This window comes from Pinus tabuliformis, chromosome 1_2 (genome assembly GCF_031772625.1).
Source record: "Pinus tabuliformis cultivar Carrire ecotype Pingquan chromosome 1_2, CPIR1, whole genome shotgun sequence".
Taxonomy (NCBI): Eukaryota; Viridiplantae; Streptophyta; class Pinopsida; order Pinales; family Pinaceae; genus Pinus; species Pinus tabuliformis.
Window position 1 is genome coordinate 925,499,194 of NC_142298.1, and position 14,402 is coordinate 925,513,595.

At 40.0% G+C, this 14,402-nt stretch overlaps 1 protein-coding gene across 2 annotated transcripts in view; it reads right to left on the reverse strand.

Annotated features, from left to right (window-relative positions):
* The window catches only part of LOC149208983 (uncharacterized), a 228,780-nt gene that overhangs the window by 25,320 nt on the left and 189,058 nt on the right, over nt 1–14,402 (reverse strand). The window contains exon 8 of one of the 2 annotated variants that reach the window (XM_089396230.1): nt 10,184–10,263. The exons of the other annotated variant lie outside the window; for it this stretch is intronic. Within the exon in view, the coding sequence (XP_089252356.1) occupies nt 10,184–10,263 (80 nt within the window). The remainder of the gene's footprint in view (nt 1–10,183; nt 10,264–14,402) is intronic. 2 annotated transcript variants of the gene reach the window in all.

The window sequence follows — 14,402 nt, forward strand, 5'->3', positions numbered from 1 at the left end:
GCATGAGATTCAATTAAGGGGCCTTAAACCTTAACTTATGAAGATTTGGTTAGGCAAGTCATTGAAATTCCTGGGATAGATGAGATTCTACATTTTATATGTATAATGAGGGTATTGCAGGTTTTTCCTGCGTCACTGGCCAATACCTGAGCTCCAATCTACCTTCTAGTAGCCTCTTTCGTCCATCAAAGAGCTACTCATAGGGCTCCAAACTTCACCCAATCTTCAGTTATCTTTGTCACTTCAAGATAACTTGTCTAGGGCTACTTTGGGTAGCCAACACACTACCCTCCACCAGACCAATGGCACCCAAATCTTCACTGCAAGATCTGCACCTATGAAGGCTCCCGATCACCAAATCAAGCCTCCAAATTGGCTTCCACAGGGTGCTACAATAATCAATCCAAAACAGGTCATAATCTATGACCCAACACAAGGCACAAGTTGTTGCTCCAAGTCTTCTTTGTTGTTGTTATGACAGTGACTGGTTAGGGCATCATAGGCACACTGCAACAACCCTAAACAAGCACCCAGATAGCCCTTAATCTCTGCAGCCCTACTAAGGAAGAGTCCTCCACATACGTATTGTTGTTTTGGGCACAAATCTGCCCCAAAACCTCTCCACATTGCCCTTATTTTGAAGTGGTTAAGCCTCCGGCCTACCACAGTCCTTGTTGTCACCTACAACCCACCCAAAACAGAGTTCCCTTACCTCATTTGTTTCCCAACAAACTTGCCTTTGACCTGCGTTTAGCCCTTGACACACTCGGCCTTCCTGCAATAGCAACCAGCCCTTAAAACAGACCCTAGAGGGCTCCACATTGCCTTATTTTCCTCGTTGAAGTTGCCTCCTTCGTGCGGCCCCAACAAAAATTTATTTGCACCCTCGGTCAAGTTCCTTAGCTCCTCAACGCTACTTTTATGTTTCACTTGTTGGACGCCTAAAGTGTTCTCCAACACCTTCTATTTATACACCAATAGAAGGGCTCCTCCAACGTCATTCTTAGGTTGTCCAAATTGTCAAGAGGCTTATTTGACACAAGCCGACCTTGACACTTAGGGTGCAAACCCACTCATGACCTTCAAAAATTCATATCTCCATTTCTACAACTCAGAATCGGATGATTCTCGTTGCGTTAGATTCGTCTTGCCAAGAGCTGTCATTCTCATCCATCACATGTCGAAATGTGCTCGTGGTTTTGGCCCAAATCCCGATGGGTGAAAAAACCCTACCTTGGGTTCCAAGCTCGCAAGTGACTCTGGTGGCACTTTGTCCTCCAATCCCCGAACCTTAGGGCTTGGAGTACCTCCCAAGCTACTCAAAAATCAACATGGGTTTCATGCTTGGGTCAAATGTATAGGTCAAGCCTCCATTGTAGGCTTTAGGTTATTGTCAAAGTCAATTTGTGAAGACTCCTCCATCCATCAAAGTCTCCTTGTTGTTGAAAGAATCTCCATCAAGTCGACTTCCACAAAGTGATCATATGTCGGCCTTTATATACACAACTATTCAAATGCTCATGTCGGCTCAATTATATTGGACAACCACTATATATACAAGCATTGGATCTTCACATAATAACATAACACAAGTTCACATTGCAGAGAACGAGTTTCGGTGATATGACACAGATTACTAGCTCAGATCTCAAAGAAGGTTGTGGTGAAGTTTGGGTGATCTCAGTGGAAAACTCTCGGTGATCTCAGAGATAATTTCGTGACATTCTCGACATATAGAATACAGATTACAGTGGAGACAGTTCAGTGATGTATCACAGTGACTCGGTGTTATTTTTGTATCACAGTTTCGGTGCTACCTTGGTTTCGATGCTACTACAGTGATCACATTTTGGTGATATTACAGTGATATATTTCGGTGCTATCTCATTGCTACCACAGTGAATATCTCAGTGATGTAGACTCGGTTCTTCAGTATCTCGGTGTTATCTTATTGTTATCACAGTGATAAGTTCAGTGTCATTGCAAGGATCAAAGTATGAAGAAGAATGACAAGGTTGACTTGATGGATGGAGGTAGTCTCGAGTCTAAGTTGTAAGGGTCTTGGTCGTCTCATCTTGAATCTACTGAAGGAAGAATTTTGACTGGGTTTTCCCCTAGAGTGGGGTTTTGCCCTGGCAGCATGCCTACATCTTGTGTACTCTTTTATTTGTTGCTTGGCATTAGTCTTGATGATAAGAAAAGATAAATCGAAAGAACTAATAATAATAATGAAAACATCACAAGATAATGTCATTAATAAGAGAAATCATTTAACTTCCACCTCTATGGATTTCTCAACATGGTATCGGAGCTATGGTCAAGGTTAAAGGCAGTTTGAAGAACACTTATACATCTTAGAAGCATTCTCTATATGAAGTGTTTGCATTTGTCTTAAAGATCATGAAAGTTAAAACAAGATCCCATAAGGTGACAACACAGTGATATTTCAGTGCTCCCACATAGAGAGATTTTTGGTACCTACATAGTGAGACAATTCGGATCCTTTTAGAGATTGGGTTCTTAGTATTTTGGTGAAGATACAATCTCAGTATTTCGGTGGAGGCACATTCTAAGTATTTCGGTCTAACGCATAGTATTTCAGTGATGGCACAGTTTAATGAAGATACCACTTCGCTATATATTACAAAGATGATTTCAGTGACCAAAGAAGCTTGGATAATAACACAAAAGAAGAAGTTTGATACCTTTGAAGTGAAGCTCGAATGAAGTTCGAATATCACCGTAAGGCAATACGAATTAGGGTTCGGTGTCACAACAATAAAGGTCTCGATGCCCAATACAGTTTCGATGCTACTTCTGTCCCCATGTAATTACAGTGATGAGGGTTCACAACAGTGAGAAGGATTTAGTGTCTTCACAGCAAGAAGGTCTAAGTGTCACCACAAAAAATGAAGTCTCGGTGTTATAACTATGATGAGGTCTCAGTACTATCACAGTGGTAGGATCTCAGTCTCGGTGACATTACAGTGATGATGTATCGGTGCAAACTTAGTGATAAGAATTCAGTTACATGGATCTTGGTATGCAAACACTTTGAAAGGAGGATTTGATCTGAAGTTTGTCCTATGAAAGAATAAAATTCAAATCTTGTGCGAGCTCAAGTACAAGGTACCAGATCTAGGAATTCAAGTAAGTATTGTCAAGATGCACATGCTAGTCTAATAAGTCATCAAATCAAAGGTATGAAATCACAAGGTACATAAGCTTTTAGATTTTCAATTGATCCTTGTTTATAACTAGTCTAGGACAAAGATTGTACTCTCTAAAATAACATACTAGAACCTTAGTCCTTATCCTCTAGGGTTTACAAGTAACCTAGGATGTCAAATAAAAGGTCCTACTATTGATTGAAAGAACGAACAGCTTGATCTCTAGAATCCATCCTCCTTGATTATGTTGAAGATCTAAATTGAGAAATTAAATTGTCCTTCGTATCACATGTTGTGTGCATAAGTATGTACTACAGGTGTAAAAGATGATGGCTTAATACAAAGAGAACACTTCAAGGAATCCTTACTAGGTTTGCCAAGGAACATCTCCAGGTATGTCTCAAATTATACTCCTTACAAGATTCTCTTAAAAGTATGATCATCTTATTTTTGAAGTTTGCATTGTTGAGAAATCTAGGGCATCAATAGATAGGTGATTTCTCTACTTTGATAATTGCTTGTGAGTGCCTTTTTACTTCTTGATTATGATCTTCTCTTTCTTATGTTATTATTGTGTTCTTTTCATCAAGACAATTACCAATGCATGAACAATAAAGAGACAAGAGACACAGTATATAGGTTGTCAGCCAGGGCCAAAACCTCTCACTCTTTGAGAGGAAAACCCAAACAAATTCTTCTTATAGAAACTTCAATTGACAAATACCAAGACCATGACAAAGACCCTTGACACTAGAGCCCTTCCAAGACCAAGTCACAAGCCTCCTCTTCACCCTTAGGTCAACGTTGCTCTTCTTCTTCCTCTTCTCGGCTTCCTTCAAAATTTCGGCCTCTTCTTGTAGGTCTGCAACTTTTTGCTTCACAACAGAAACCCTAGATTAGATTTTGATCCTTGAATAGTCTCCTTTTAGAGGGAGACTCTTTTCACTTCTACTCGACTTCCCTTCAACGAAGTCTTCACCCAATCTAGATCACCCTTATATGACTGCAATCTTCGGCCTCCCTTTGCAAACTTCAGATCTACAATCTTCGCATGTGTGAGGGTAGACTAGCCCAAAAACAGTCCCACAATGATGTCACTATCTTCGTTATCCCTTCCTCTTCCTTCACTGATGTTAAGGCTCCTTCTAAGATGATTTCCACACTTGGTTATTGTTAAAATTGGCAACTAGGGCCAAACTCCATGTGGGTCTACTTATTTATGGCAGCTAATATTTTTCTTGGATTCCTCTCATCGAGAGGTGTAGGATTGATCTAAAGATCATTTGATTCTAACATGTATTCATGGAGATATGAATTTATTTGTGTTATGTGACAATTCGTCAAGGTCGGCCAGCAACCAAATTACCCCCACTTGTCCTCCACGTTTTAGTATAAATAGAGGTGGCCTTCAAGTCACTTTGACACACACTCTTGTAATCTCTCTTCATTCTGTTTTGGGTTTGATGAAGAAGAGCATAGAGGGAGTGCCCTAGGATATACGTTGGCCTAATGATGCCCTAATGCTGCCATGAAGTGCCCTAGACGTGGAAGAAAAAGGGTCTTCTTGAAGATCCTACGCTGTCCTAATTTACAGTCAATGAAGCAAGCCCTAATCGCATTTTCTGAGATGACAAGTATAGGGTGCAGGAAGCAGTGCTTCGTATAGGAAGGAGGGCTTCGTATTGGGTGCAGACAACATGATCACATGCCACAGCAGGCAGTCAAGGACTCGGGTAAGGGAGCCGCAGTCAAGAAGGCAGAGAGCACACATTCAAGACCACGCATGGAAAGGCAGGGTCTGATTGCACCTCGGCTAGGGTATTAGGTGCAGTCATGACCAGAACTCATAAGCATAATATAGACGCAGATCAAATCGATATACTGCCTATGAATCAATGCTCAAATGGACAAGGAAGTATAGATTTCGGATGGGGTTACTGCAGTAAGGTCTAAACTTCATGGAGACCTAACCCTTAGTATGACAGTCTTCGCATTACATGGATAAGGTATGACAAGTATGCAGTCATGGTATTCCTGTAGAGTACTAGGTACGAGGATGAGCAGTCATGGATCTGTTCTATAGATCACATCTCTGTCTATAAGGAAAAAGCAGTACCAAAGCTCCAGCAATCTGATAATGAAGGAATGTAACTAGGTCTATTCAATGAGAAGCAGTAATCATTGTCTCAGTAATGATAAGGATATAAGATACAGTCATCATGATGAAGACTTCAATGAAGACTTCATTGACATAATGAAATGACTGTCATAATAGAGATCTCAGTGCATCTATGAAAACATAGAGATCACAGTGAAGATCTCAATGGATCACGTTGACATGGTAAAGAAGCAACAATGAAGATCTCAGTGATACTGTAGTAATGGCTTGAATGGTGCAGCAAAGTGAAGCATGGGTTAGGTACATGTGGAGCAGTTGTCTCTATATTAGAGGGCTGAGGGAAAAGTTGTTTGTTTGGACCTATTGAAGGAGTCTGCAACTATAGCCTAATTGCTCTGCTAGGTTGTAAGCCATAGCAAGCAACTAAGGTTGGTATGCATTGAGTGTAAATGGTTGCAACATGATGATGAGGTGTAGCTCAGTGATGGGAGCAACACAGTGATGAGAACAGCTCAGTGATGGGTGCAGCATGGTGCAGCTCAGTGATGGGAGCATCACAGTGATGAGAACAACTCAGTGATGGGTGCATCATAGTGCAGCACAGTGATGATGGATGGTATGATGAGTGCAGCATAGTATTATCGGTGCACGCTGCAGCATAGTGATGGATGCATCACAGTGATGGGTACAACATGGTGATGGAATCACCTGAGTTCAGATTTGCTACCTCATATGTCATCTTCTTAGAGAAGATCTCTGCTCTTATTTTTGTCAAGACAAAATGTTGACTTCTAATGTATATGTACTATCTCTCTCTCTCTCTCTCTCTGTTGAACTATTGAAGAACATAAGAAAAATTGATCAAGGGTTTCCCCACATTGCGGTTTGTCCCTGGCTGGCACCACATCTTGTGTCCTCTTGTCTTGGCTTGTCTTCTGCGATTTATGTTTATGTTCTATCTGCATTTTACTATCATGCTAAATGTGATTGCTAATCTGGAATTGATATTGAGCTAATATGGAAAATTGAAGTAAATTTGCTCTCTACATAGAACATACCTAAAATTAATAGTCATTTCAGACTTGCTTGACCGAATTGTTTTCTTCCAAATGAGGTCGAGCACTGCTATATATAGTGGTTTGTCCATGATTATTAGGCCGACATGATCACTAGAATAGGCCGACATCATCTTTCTAGTATTATCCCTTTCATTCTACGCCAACTTGAGAGAGACAAGGTCTTGGAGGGTGAATTACAAAAACAAAATTGACTTTTACAATGTGTAACATGCCTTCAATACATGACAATGACTCTTTAGTCTTTTATGACTAGATGACAAATCCCGAAGGGCTCACAATGGGAGCCTTAACTAAAAATAAAATCTCTTGCTCATGAAACCCTTGAGGCAAGCATTACAATAATTTTATTTTTCTTCTTTACATCTTTTATATAAAATCACAATTACATGTCATTGTGAAGACCAAATCTAATTACACTTTTCAACATGCATTATGTTACTAGCATCGTTATGTCTAGCTATCTTGAATCATAAAGATTCTTGTTTAGGGTGATTCATCTTTTGATAAATCTACCCCCTCATATTCTTAATTGACTTTATAGAACCCTAGACAGGTTCTTTGGAAAACCCTAACCTAACGGTATGTTGACAATGAATGAAACCCTAATCTACTTAGGGTTATTGATGAAGTCTAAAGAAATTGCTATTATGTTTGATATATTGATGATGTAATGTTTAGGGCTTTGGTATGATCATGAAAACCCTAACATATTAGGGTTGAAATGATGTCTGAAATCTCGAACCTTTGAAGCCTTGATATAGTAGGGTTTGCCTTGATATATTATGAAATCCTAGATCTTTAGGGTTTAGTTGAGTCTATAAGCAAAACTCTTGTTATAAGTCCTAGGTATGTGTTCATCTTGTTGAATCCCTTGCTTGGTCTAGATCGGTATATGCCTAATGTATTAATGTTGTTTGACATATGATTGTGCTTATACATGATGATGAATTCCTAGATATATGTGATGATCATGAGTCCTAGGGCTTGGAAACAAGCCCTAGTTAAAATTTGAAGTTCTAAGATGATGTTTTGTAAATCTAGGTTTTTGAAGTTGAACCCTAGTAGTAGTTAAATTCTCTAGTATGTGTTTTATGATGTTGTTCGTAAATCTAGGTTTTTGAAGCTGAACCCTAGTAGTAGTTAAATTCTCTAGTATGTGTGATATGACAATTTGGAATCTATATAGTGATTACTAAGAATTTGTAGACGAAAATCTAGGTAGTCATGATGTTGATTAAGCTGTGATTGGTTTTGATTGTTGGAGCTCATGTATAAAGTCTAGGGTTTACATGAAATCCTAGTAGGAAGTCTAACATATGAAATTTGAAAATTGTTAGATGCATTAATCTGATTTGTTTCTAGGGTTTGCTATATGAAAGATCGTGTCATGTCATTAAAAGAATATTGAAACCCTAGAGCTTGATATCTTGATGGGTTGTGGATGTGATTTAGGGTTTGTAACAAAACTTGGGCAAGAAGTTGAAGTATTGAAGTATAGTATCTTGCTAATTATGTTTGCATATGCTTCCATTATTATAATATTCTAATATGGCTAACTTCATGCTTCTATAATTTTTGGTTGTACTAGCTATCTAAGTTGTGCAGGTACACAATCTTCTAGATGATGAAGACAATCGAAGAAAAGTTGATGTGATAAGTATGATGTGAATGGTAATGATAACTCTGATAAGAAGGATGGAAGCCACGAAAGATTCTTCGATGACGAAGGAAGAAGAGATCTCCACAAGTTTAAGAGGGAGCCTGGATAGAGAAAATCTCCCTAGTTGAGAGGGAGAGCATAGTTTTGATTGGAGAATGAAGTTTGAAGGATATGTTGTTGTATGTGAAGTTGAAAAAGAAAGATTCGGTTGATAGGCCTACCGTGTTGAGAAGCAACATCAGGAAAACCCTAAAGGTTTGTGTTTATTTATGAATATGTGAAAGTATATTATTGATTGGGGTTGTGTTTAAATCTCTCGAAGGTTTTGATAGCACGCTAGTTACTGATTAGTTTGATCGAGAGGGATTTGTTGTCCTTGATCTATTGAATCAAGGAGAGGCTTTGTGAGTGAAGCATTGCCTGGGAGTACATCTCGCTGGCACTTTGTGTTGATGTCTAGGTCCCAAAGTAGGGAGGGTGGCGTGGGTCATAGAGCTTTGACCATGGATATGCACCTAGGTCCCTGGGTTGATCAGTGATGGTTAGCAAGTAAGCCTGATGGTACCTAAAGAGGTTGAAAGCTTGAGCCCATCTTAGTCCCACCCGGATAGATTGCCCTAGTCAGGAGTCTAGTTCGTGGCATTCCAGTGCCTAAAATGTTGAGAGACCAATAGATAGATTGCCCTGGTCAGGAATCTAGTCCATGGCATTGTGATGCCTAAACTTCTTCATAGATGATGTGTTTTGAGATCTTCCATGTACCTCATTGATTATATGTAAATATGAATACCTCCCTAGTTAAGAGGGAGCGTTGAAGAATGTAGCTAGGTTTGGTCTTCATAATTTGTACTTGAGTCAAATGTAATATATTTGTCAAAAGAAAGCAAAAAAAATTTTTATTATTGACTTGTTAAAGCATGGGTTTCATGCTTGGGTCAAATGTATAGGTCAAGCCTCCATTGTAGGCTTTAGGTTATTGTCAAAGTCAATTTGTGAAGACTCCTCCATCCATCGAAGTCTCCTTGTTGTTGAAAGAATCTCCATCAAGTCAGCTTCCACAAAGTGATCACATGTCGGCCTATATATACACAACTATTCAAATGCTCATGTCAGCTCAATTATATTGGACAACCACTATATATACAAGCACTGGATCTTCGCATAATAACATAACACAAGTTCGCATTTCATAGAACAAGTTTCGATGATATGACACAGATTACTACCTCGGATCTCAGAGAAGGTTGCGGTGACGTCTGGGTGATCTCAATGGAAAACTCTCGGTATATTCTCAGATAATTTCGTGACATTCTCAACATATAGAATACGGATTACAGTGGAGACAGTTCAGTGATGTATCACAGTGACTCGATGCTATTTCTGTATCACAATTTCAATGCTACCTTGGTTTCGGTGCTACTACAGTGATCACATTTCGGTGATATTATAGTGATGTATTTCGGTGCTATCTCATTGCTACCATAGTGAATATCTTGGTGATGTAGACTCGTTCTTCAGTATCTCAATGCTATCTTATTGTTATCACAATGATAAGTTGAGTGTCATTGTAAGGATCAAAGTATGAAGAAGAATGACAAGGTTGATTTGATGGATGGAGGTAGTCTCGAGTCCAAGCTGTAAGGGTCTTGGTCGTCTCATCTTGAATCTACTGAAGGAAGAATTTTGACTGGGTTTTCCCCTAGAGTGGGATTTTTCCCTGGCAGTGTGCCTACATCTTGTGTACTCTTTTATTTGTTTCTTGGCATTAGTCTTGATGATAAGAAAGGATAAATCGAAAGAACTAATAATAATAACGAAAACATCACAAGATAATGTCATCAATAAGAGAAATCATTTCATTAACACCTCTATGGATTTCTCAACATGAAAAATTCAATTTGCACATAGAAAATATATTATTTTAATGTTGGACCAAGTCACATCAAAAAGTACAAGTCGGCATGGAAGAGGAAATTCATCCACTACAACCACATATAAATACACCTAAGGTCACATCATTTGGAGGCATCACTGTGTGGTAGGAAAATTCTCTCTGTGAACAGAGACAATCCCTCTAGCCTAGGGGAGAGGATCTAGCCACAAACAAGATAATCTGACATAAGTTCCCTTAGATTGAGAATGGATAAGATCCTACCTCTTGTATCGCTAATCCTTGTTTGATGAAGTCCTTGTGTCTTTGCTCCAGCGATCAACTCCTTAATGTCAATCAAGCACCTGAAACAAATAGACAAGAAACCAAAGCACACATGATAGCATACAATAGATTCAACCTACTTAAGAGGCTAAGGAGTCTTAAGCTACCAAATACCATATGCAATTGATATAGGAAACAAAATATCAGTTGTATTATTATTATGACAAAAAGGAAAGTACAACCTTCGCCTTAGCATTGCAGGTTTCCTTCGACGTGTCCAGGTTCTAGCACCACTATTAGCATCTCATGATTCACCTCAAGACAATGGAATTTCAAGGCTTCTTCCTCTTTGCTCCAAACCAAACAAACTACAAAATTATTCTCCCTTTACAAATGCAAACTAAAAGGCTAAAGTTATCAACATTTTGCTAGTTATTCAAGCTCCTTCATTAGCTAGTTGAGGTTGGAAAAGGGGAAGTTTATATAGCTTGAGAGAGGGGATATGGATCCTCTTATGATGGGAGAGGTCTTATCTCTTTTGGTTTGTTCCATTTTAATAGGGAAAAAGAGCCCAAATAGTCTCTCTCGGCTCTATCTCGCCTAACCATTTACCAGACTTCCGTTCACGAAGCTTCTAGACCTGGAAGCTTCGACTCCATTTTTAAAAACTTTCCAAAAGAGGATCGGCGTGAGTAATGGATGGATATCAGCGCCGATCGACGCCAGGCTTAGTGTTAAAATTTGCAGATCGGCACGGCGAAGAAACTGAGGGATAGCGCCAACCTTTAAAACTGGGTTTGAAGGAATATTCTCTGGAAATGATGTAAGAAGGAAATGTTCTACAGATGAAGAGTGGTGTAAAGGCATGCTCTTCATGATGGGAAAACATATGAGGTTCATTGTAGAGGTCCTCCAGGATCGAGGAAGGGGGAGTATAGGCACAGTGACAAAATGTTGTGTAACAGATGCCCCCTTAAAGCGTGAAGGTCGAACAAAAGTGGGGTGAAATGCTTTACAAGTAGATGCGTGGAACCGGAAACTATCGTCGAAAAACCTGCAAGCAAACATAGATACATATACATCACTAAAATCTCCGATAAAAGATACATGAATTGTGGTATGGACGCAGCCATCCAGTAAAAAGGACCATATCTAACCCAAGGTATGATCGCAGCCATCCAATAATTAGAAGGATCACATATAACAGACTCATGGTATGGTCGCAGCCATCCATCTGAAAGAGACATGTATATAAGCATGATCCTGTCACTTCGCCTCGCAACATGGACTTTTGTAATCTGAGCCTAGGGTCTTGCACTCCAACATGACCCAATCAAAGTACAAATTCTAACATGTGAATAGATGTGTTGAAGTCGAACATGCTAGAAAGTCACTTGATTACCAGTCAATGATGTGAACCATTAACAAGCGCAAGAGAAACCACCAATAATGACAATGGCTCTCAAGGTACCAACAGCACAATTCACAGAGTGTGAATAAGGAACTGAAGTCGAACACCTGTGAAGTCACTCGATCAAAAGCCAATGATGAGAACTTGTCGTCGAGTGCGAAGAACTTGCCATTAGGGCATGCAAGCTCTAAGGTACTGGAAGGGAGTCTCTCGGCCAACTTCCCGGATAATGAGTTGAAGTCAACAGGAAGTGACCTTGTCGAAGGAGGGCCATGATGTATCCCACATCATCGACGCAAGACAAGGGAATGCAATGATTATGGATGATACAGAGAATTAGGAATGAGTGTAAACTGCAAAAGGATTAACTCTTGAACATATCGGCGACACGACTCCAGAGTTTGTCAACTTTTTGGATCCATAGGATCAGGGGTCATGATGACGTGGCAAAGATCAAATGGAAAGGCAAAAAATGGATGACCCAAACCCAAGAATGTCAACGATGAAGTGAGGATATCCCAACCCGACACGAAGCAGAAGAGTGTCATGTTCAAGAGTGACAAGTTGCCAACACAACTGGTAAAAATTTTCCATTTTTCCCCACCATTTCTGGCAGGTACCCCAATTATTTTTTATCACAAGCTTGAAGGGGATAGCATATGCTTGTAATATAAGTCCATCCTTCAGATGGATCCGACCTAGTAAGATTAATGAGCCCTAGGAAGGAGAAGCTCACGTTTGTCATGGTGACGAATCCAATGTCGTTTAATCTTTTAACGAGTCCGACAAAGGAAAAACTCGGTATCTTTTTCATGTTTAGAGAGTTTGAAAAAGACACAGAAAAGAAAACTCCAAAAGGTCCATTTTCGTAAAGTTGTCTCTCAAGCCCGAAAAGGTAGAAAACAATACTCAAGAGAACCTCTTGGCCATGTCAACCAAGGAGTACCTTTTTCGTAAATAGTTTATCCCAACCCGAAAAAGGGGTAAACGTATATTGGGTAAATGACGTTTCAGAACCGTTTACGAGGTCAAAATGACAAGAGCTCGGCAATCTTTTCGTGTTTTGAGAGTCGGAAAAGAGCTTAAAGCAGACTCCCCGTTTTTATTTACTTTAAAGAGTCAAAAAGGGAAAAATACTCTACAATCTTTTCATTTCTATTTTTTACAAGTCGGGGAAAGAGCTTAAACACGACTCCAGTTTTGCATCATCATTGGCAAACCATCACCTATCGTTGCACAAGAAGCAAACGTATTATCCGTTTCTAAGGAAAAATGGCGAAAAAAATGCTTTTAAAACCCTAAAATACTGTCAAAAGTTTATAAAAAGGGAAAAAGTAAAACATTTACCTCATTTACCTCATTTGAACAGTTTTTACCCACTTGTGCCCTAGATCTTCAAGAGTGGATTGCTACGGATCAAGGAAGTCAATCGTCGAACCGTTTGTTGCAGGTAAGAGTCGTGGCCCTACTCTTTGCATTGATATATGTTTTTGGTCATTTAACTGTCTGTTTAGGGGATTTGATGAGCTTTTTGCAACAAAAAAATCATCAACGGTCGACACAGGATCTAAGCACGGGACAGTGCCGATCATTGGTTTTTAACACAGGGTTTTGCGTCGTCGGCGCACCTGTTTTAAAAACAGTCGTGCAACGCAGAAAACCAAATTTTTTCGATTTTTGCCCAAATTTAATGCTTTAAATCAGAGATATCCCTTTCAAACACTGATGCTAAGTTAAATGTGGGGTGTTTGCAAGGAAATCAATGCAAGGAAATGGTGATTGAGTGGAAAGAATGTGAACACGAAGGAATAGACCAATTGGCCTTGGATGATCCAAATTGTCTTGACGCATTGAGGAATTGTGGGTTCCTCAAGTTCTTCCTAACACCAGGCCTACAGGCCAAACCCGAACTACTGCAATACCTAATCAGTATGTGGGACATTGGATGGGAGGTATTTGTGATTCATGATCAAGAGCTGGAGTTGGAGACTTCATACATTTACTTTATTACTGGACTGTCCCGCAGAGGGGAACCAGTCCAACTGTATGGAGGCAGGCCTATTGGGGCGAGTGTGAACATGCTCCTTACCCAACATTGTCCAGGAGCTCTGAAATCTACAAGCGGCAAGATTGACATTATGACAATAAATGATCTTGTATTGAAGGTGATGCTCTTGACCATTAACCGAGTAGTTGGGGCTCAAGCACTACATGAGTCCAACAAATCGCACTTCCAATATGCTGTGGACTGCATGGTGCCCACTGTCTTCAACTAGGTGGAAGCCATGAAAGTGAACATGAAGCGACAATTATCCAAATGCAAAGCAAGGAATCTAAGGCAATTTGGATATGGCTCTGTCCTGGTGACTTTCTTCTTGGAATGAATCCCACTGTTCCATTACCAACTGCCGGAGGTGAACCCCCCGGTGCCACGAGATCCAAGGATGGTTTGATGGAGCAATCTGATGCCCAGATCTGGAGGGGGCCAGCAAATGTCCTACAAGCCTGCCTTCTTTGTCTGGCTGAGGCGACAGCTAATCATTGTGGAGGATTGGCCGTAGAGCGAGGCTAACTTCTGTGGTGATCTTGACATGCCACTTCCAGAGGGAGAAGACTTTGATGATGGAGGTGAGAAAAACAATTTTGTTTTTTATTTTTTTATCATTTTTGAAATATATGTATTCGTGACACCTTGACTTTGTAATTGCAGATGTTGGACCAGAGAGACCAGCCGAGATGTCCCCAATAGCTAGACGCGTGGCTCAAGAATTCGAGGTCGCTCCTTATCAGGAAGGAGTTGACAATGAA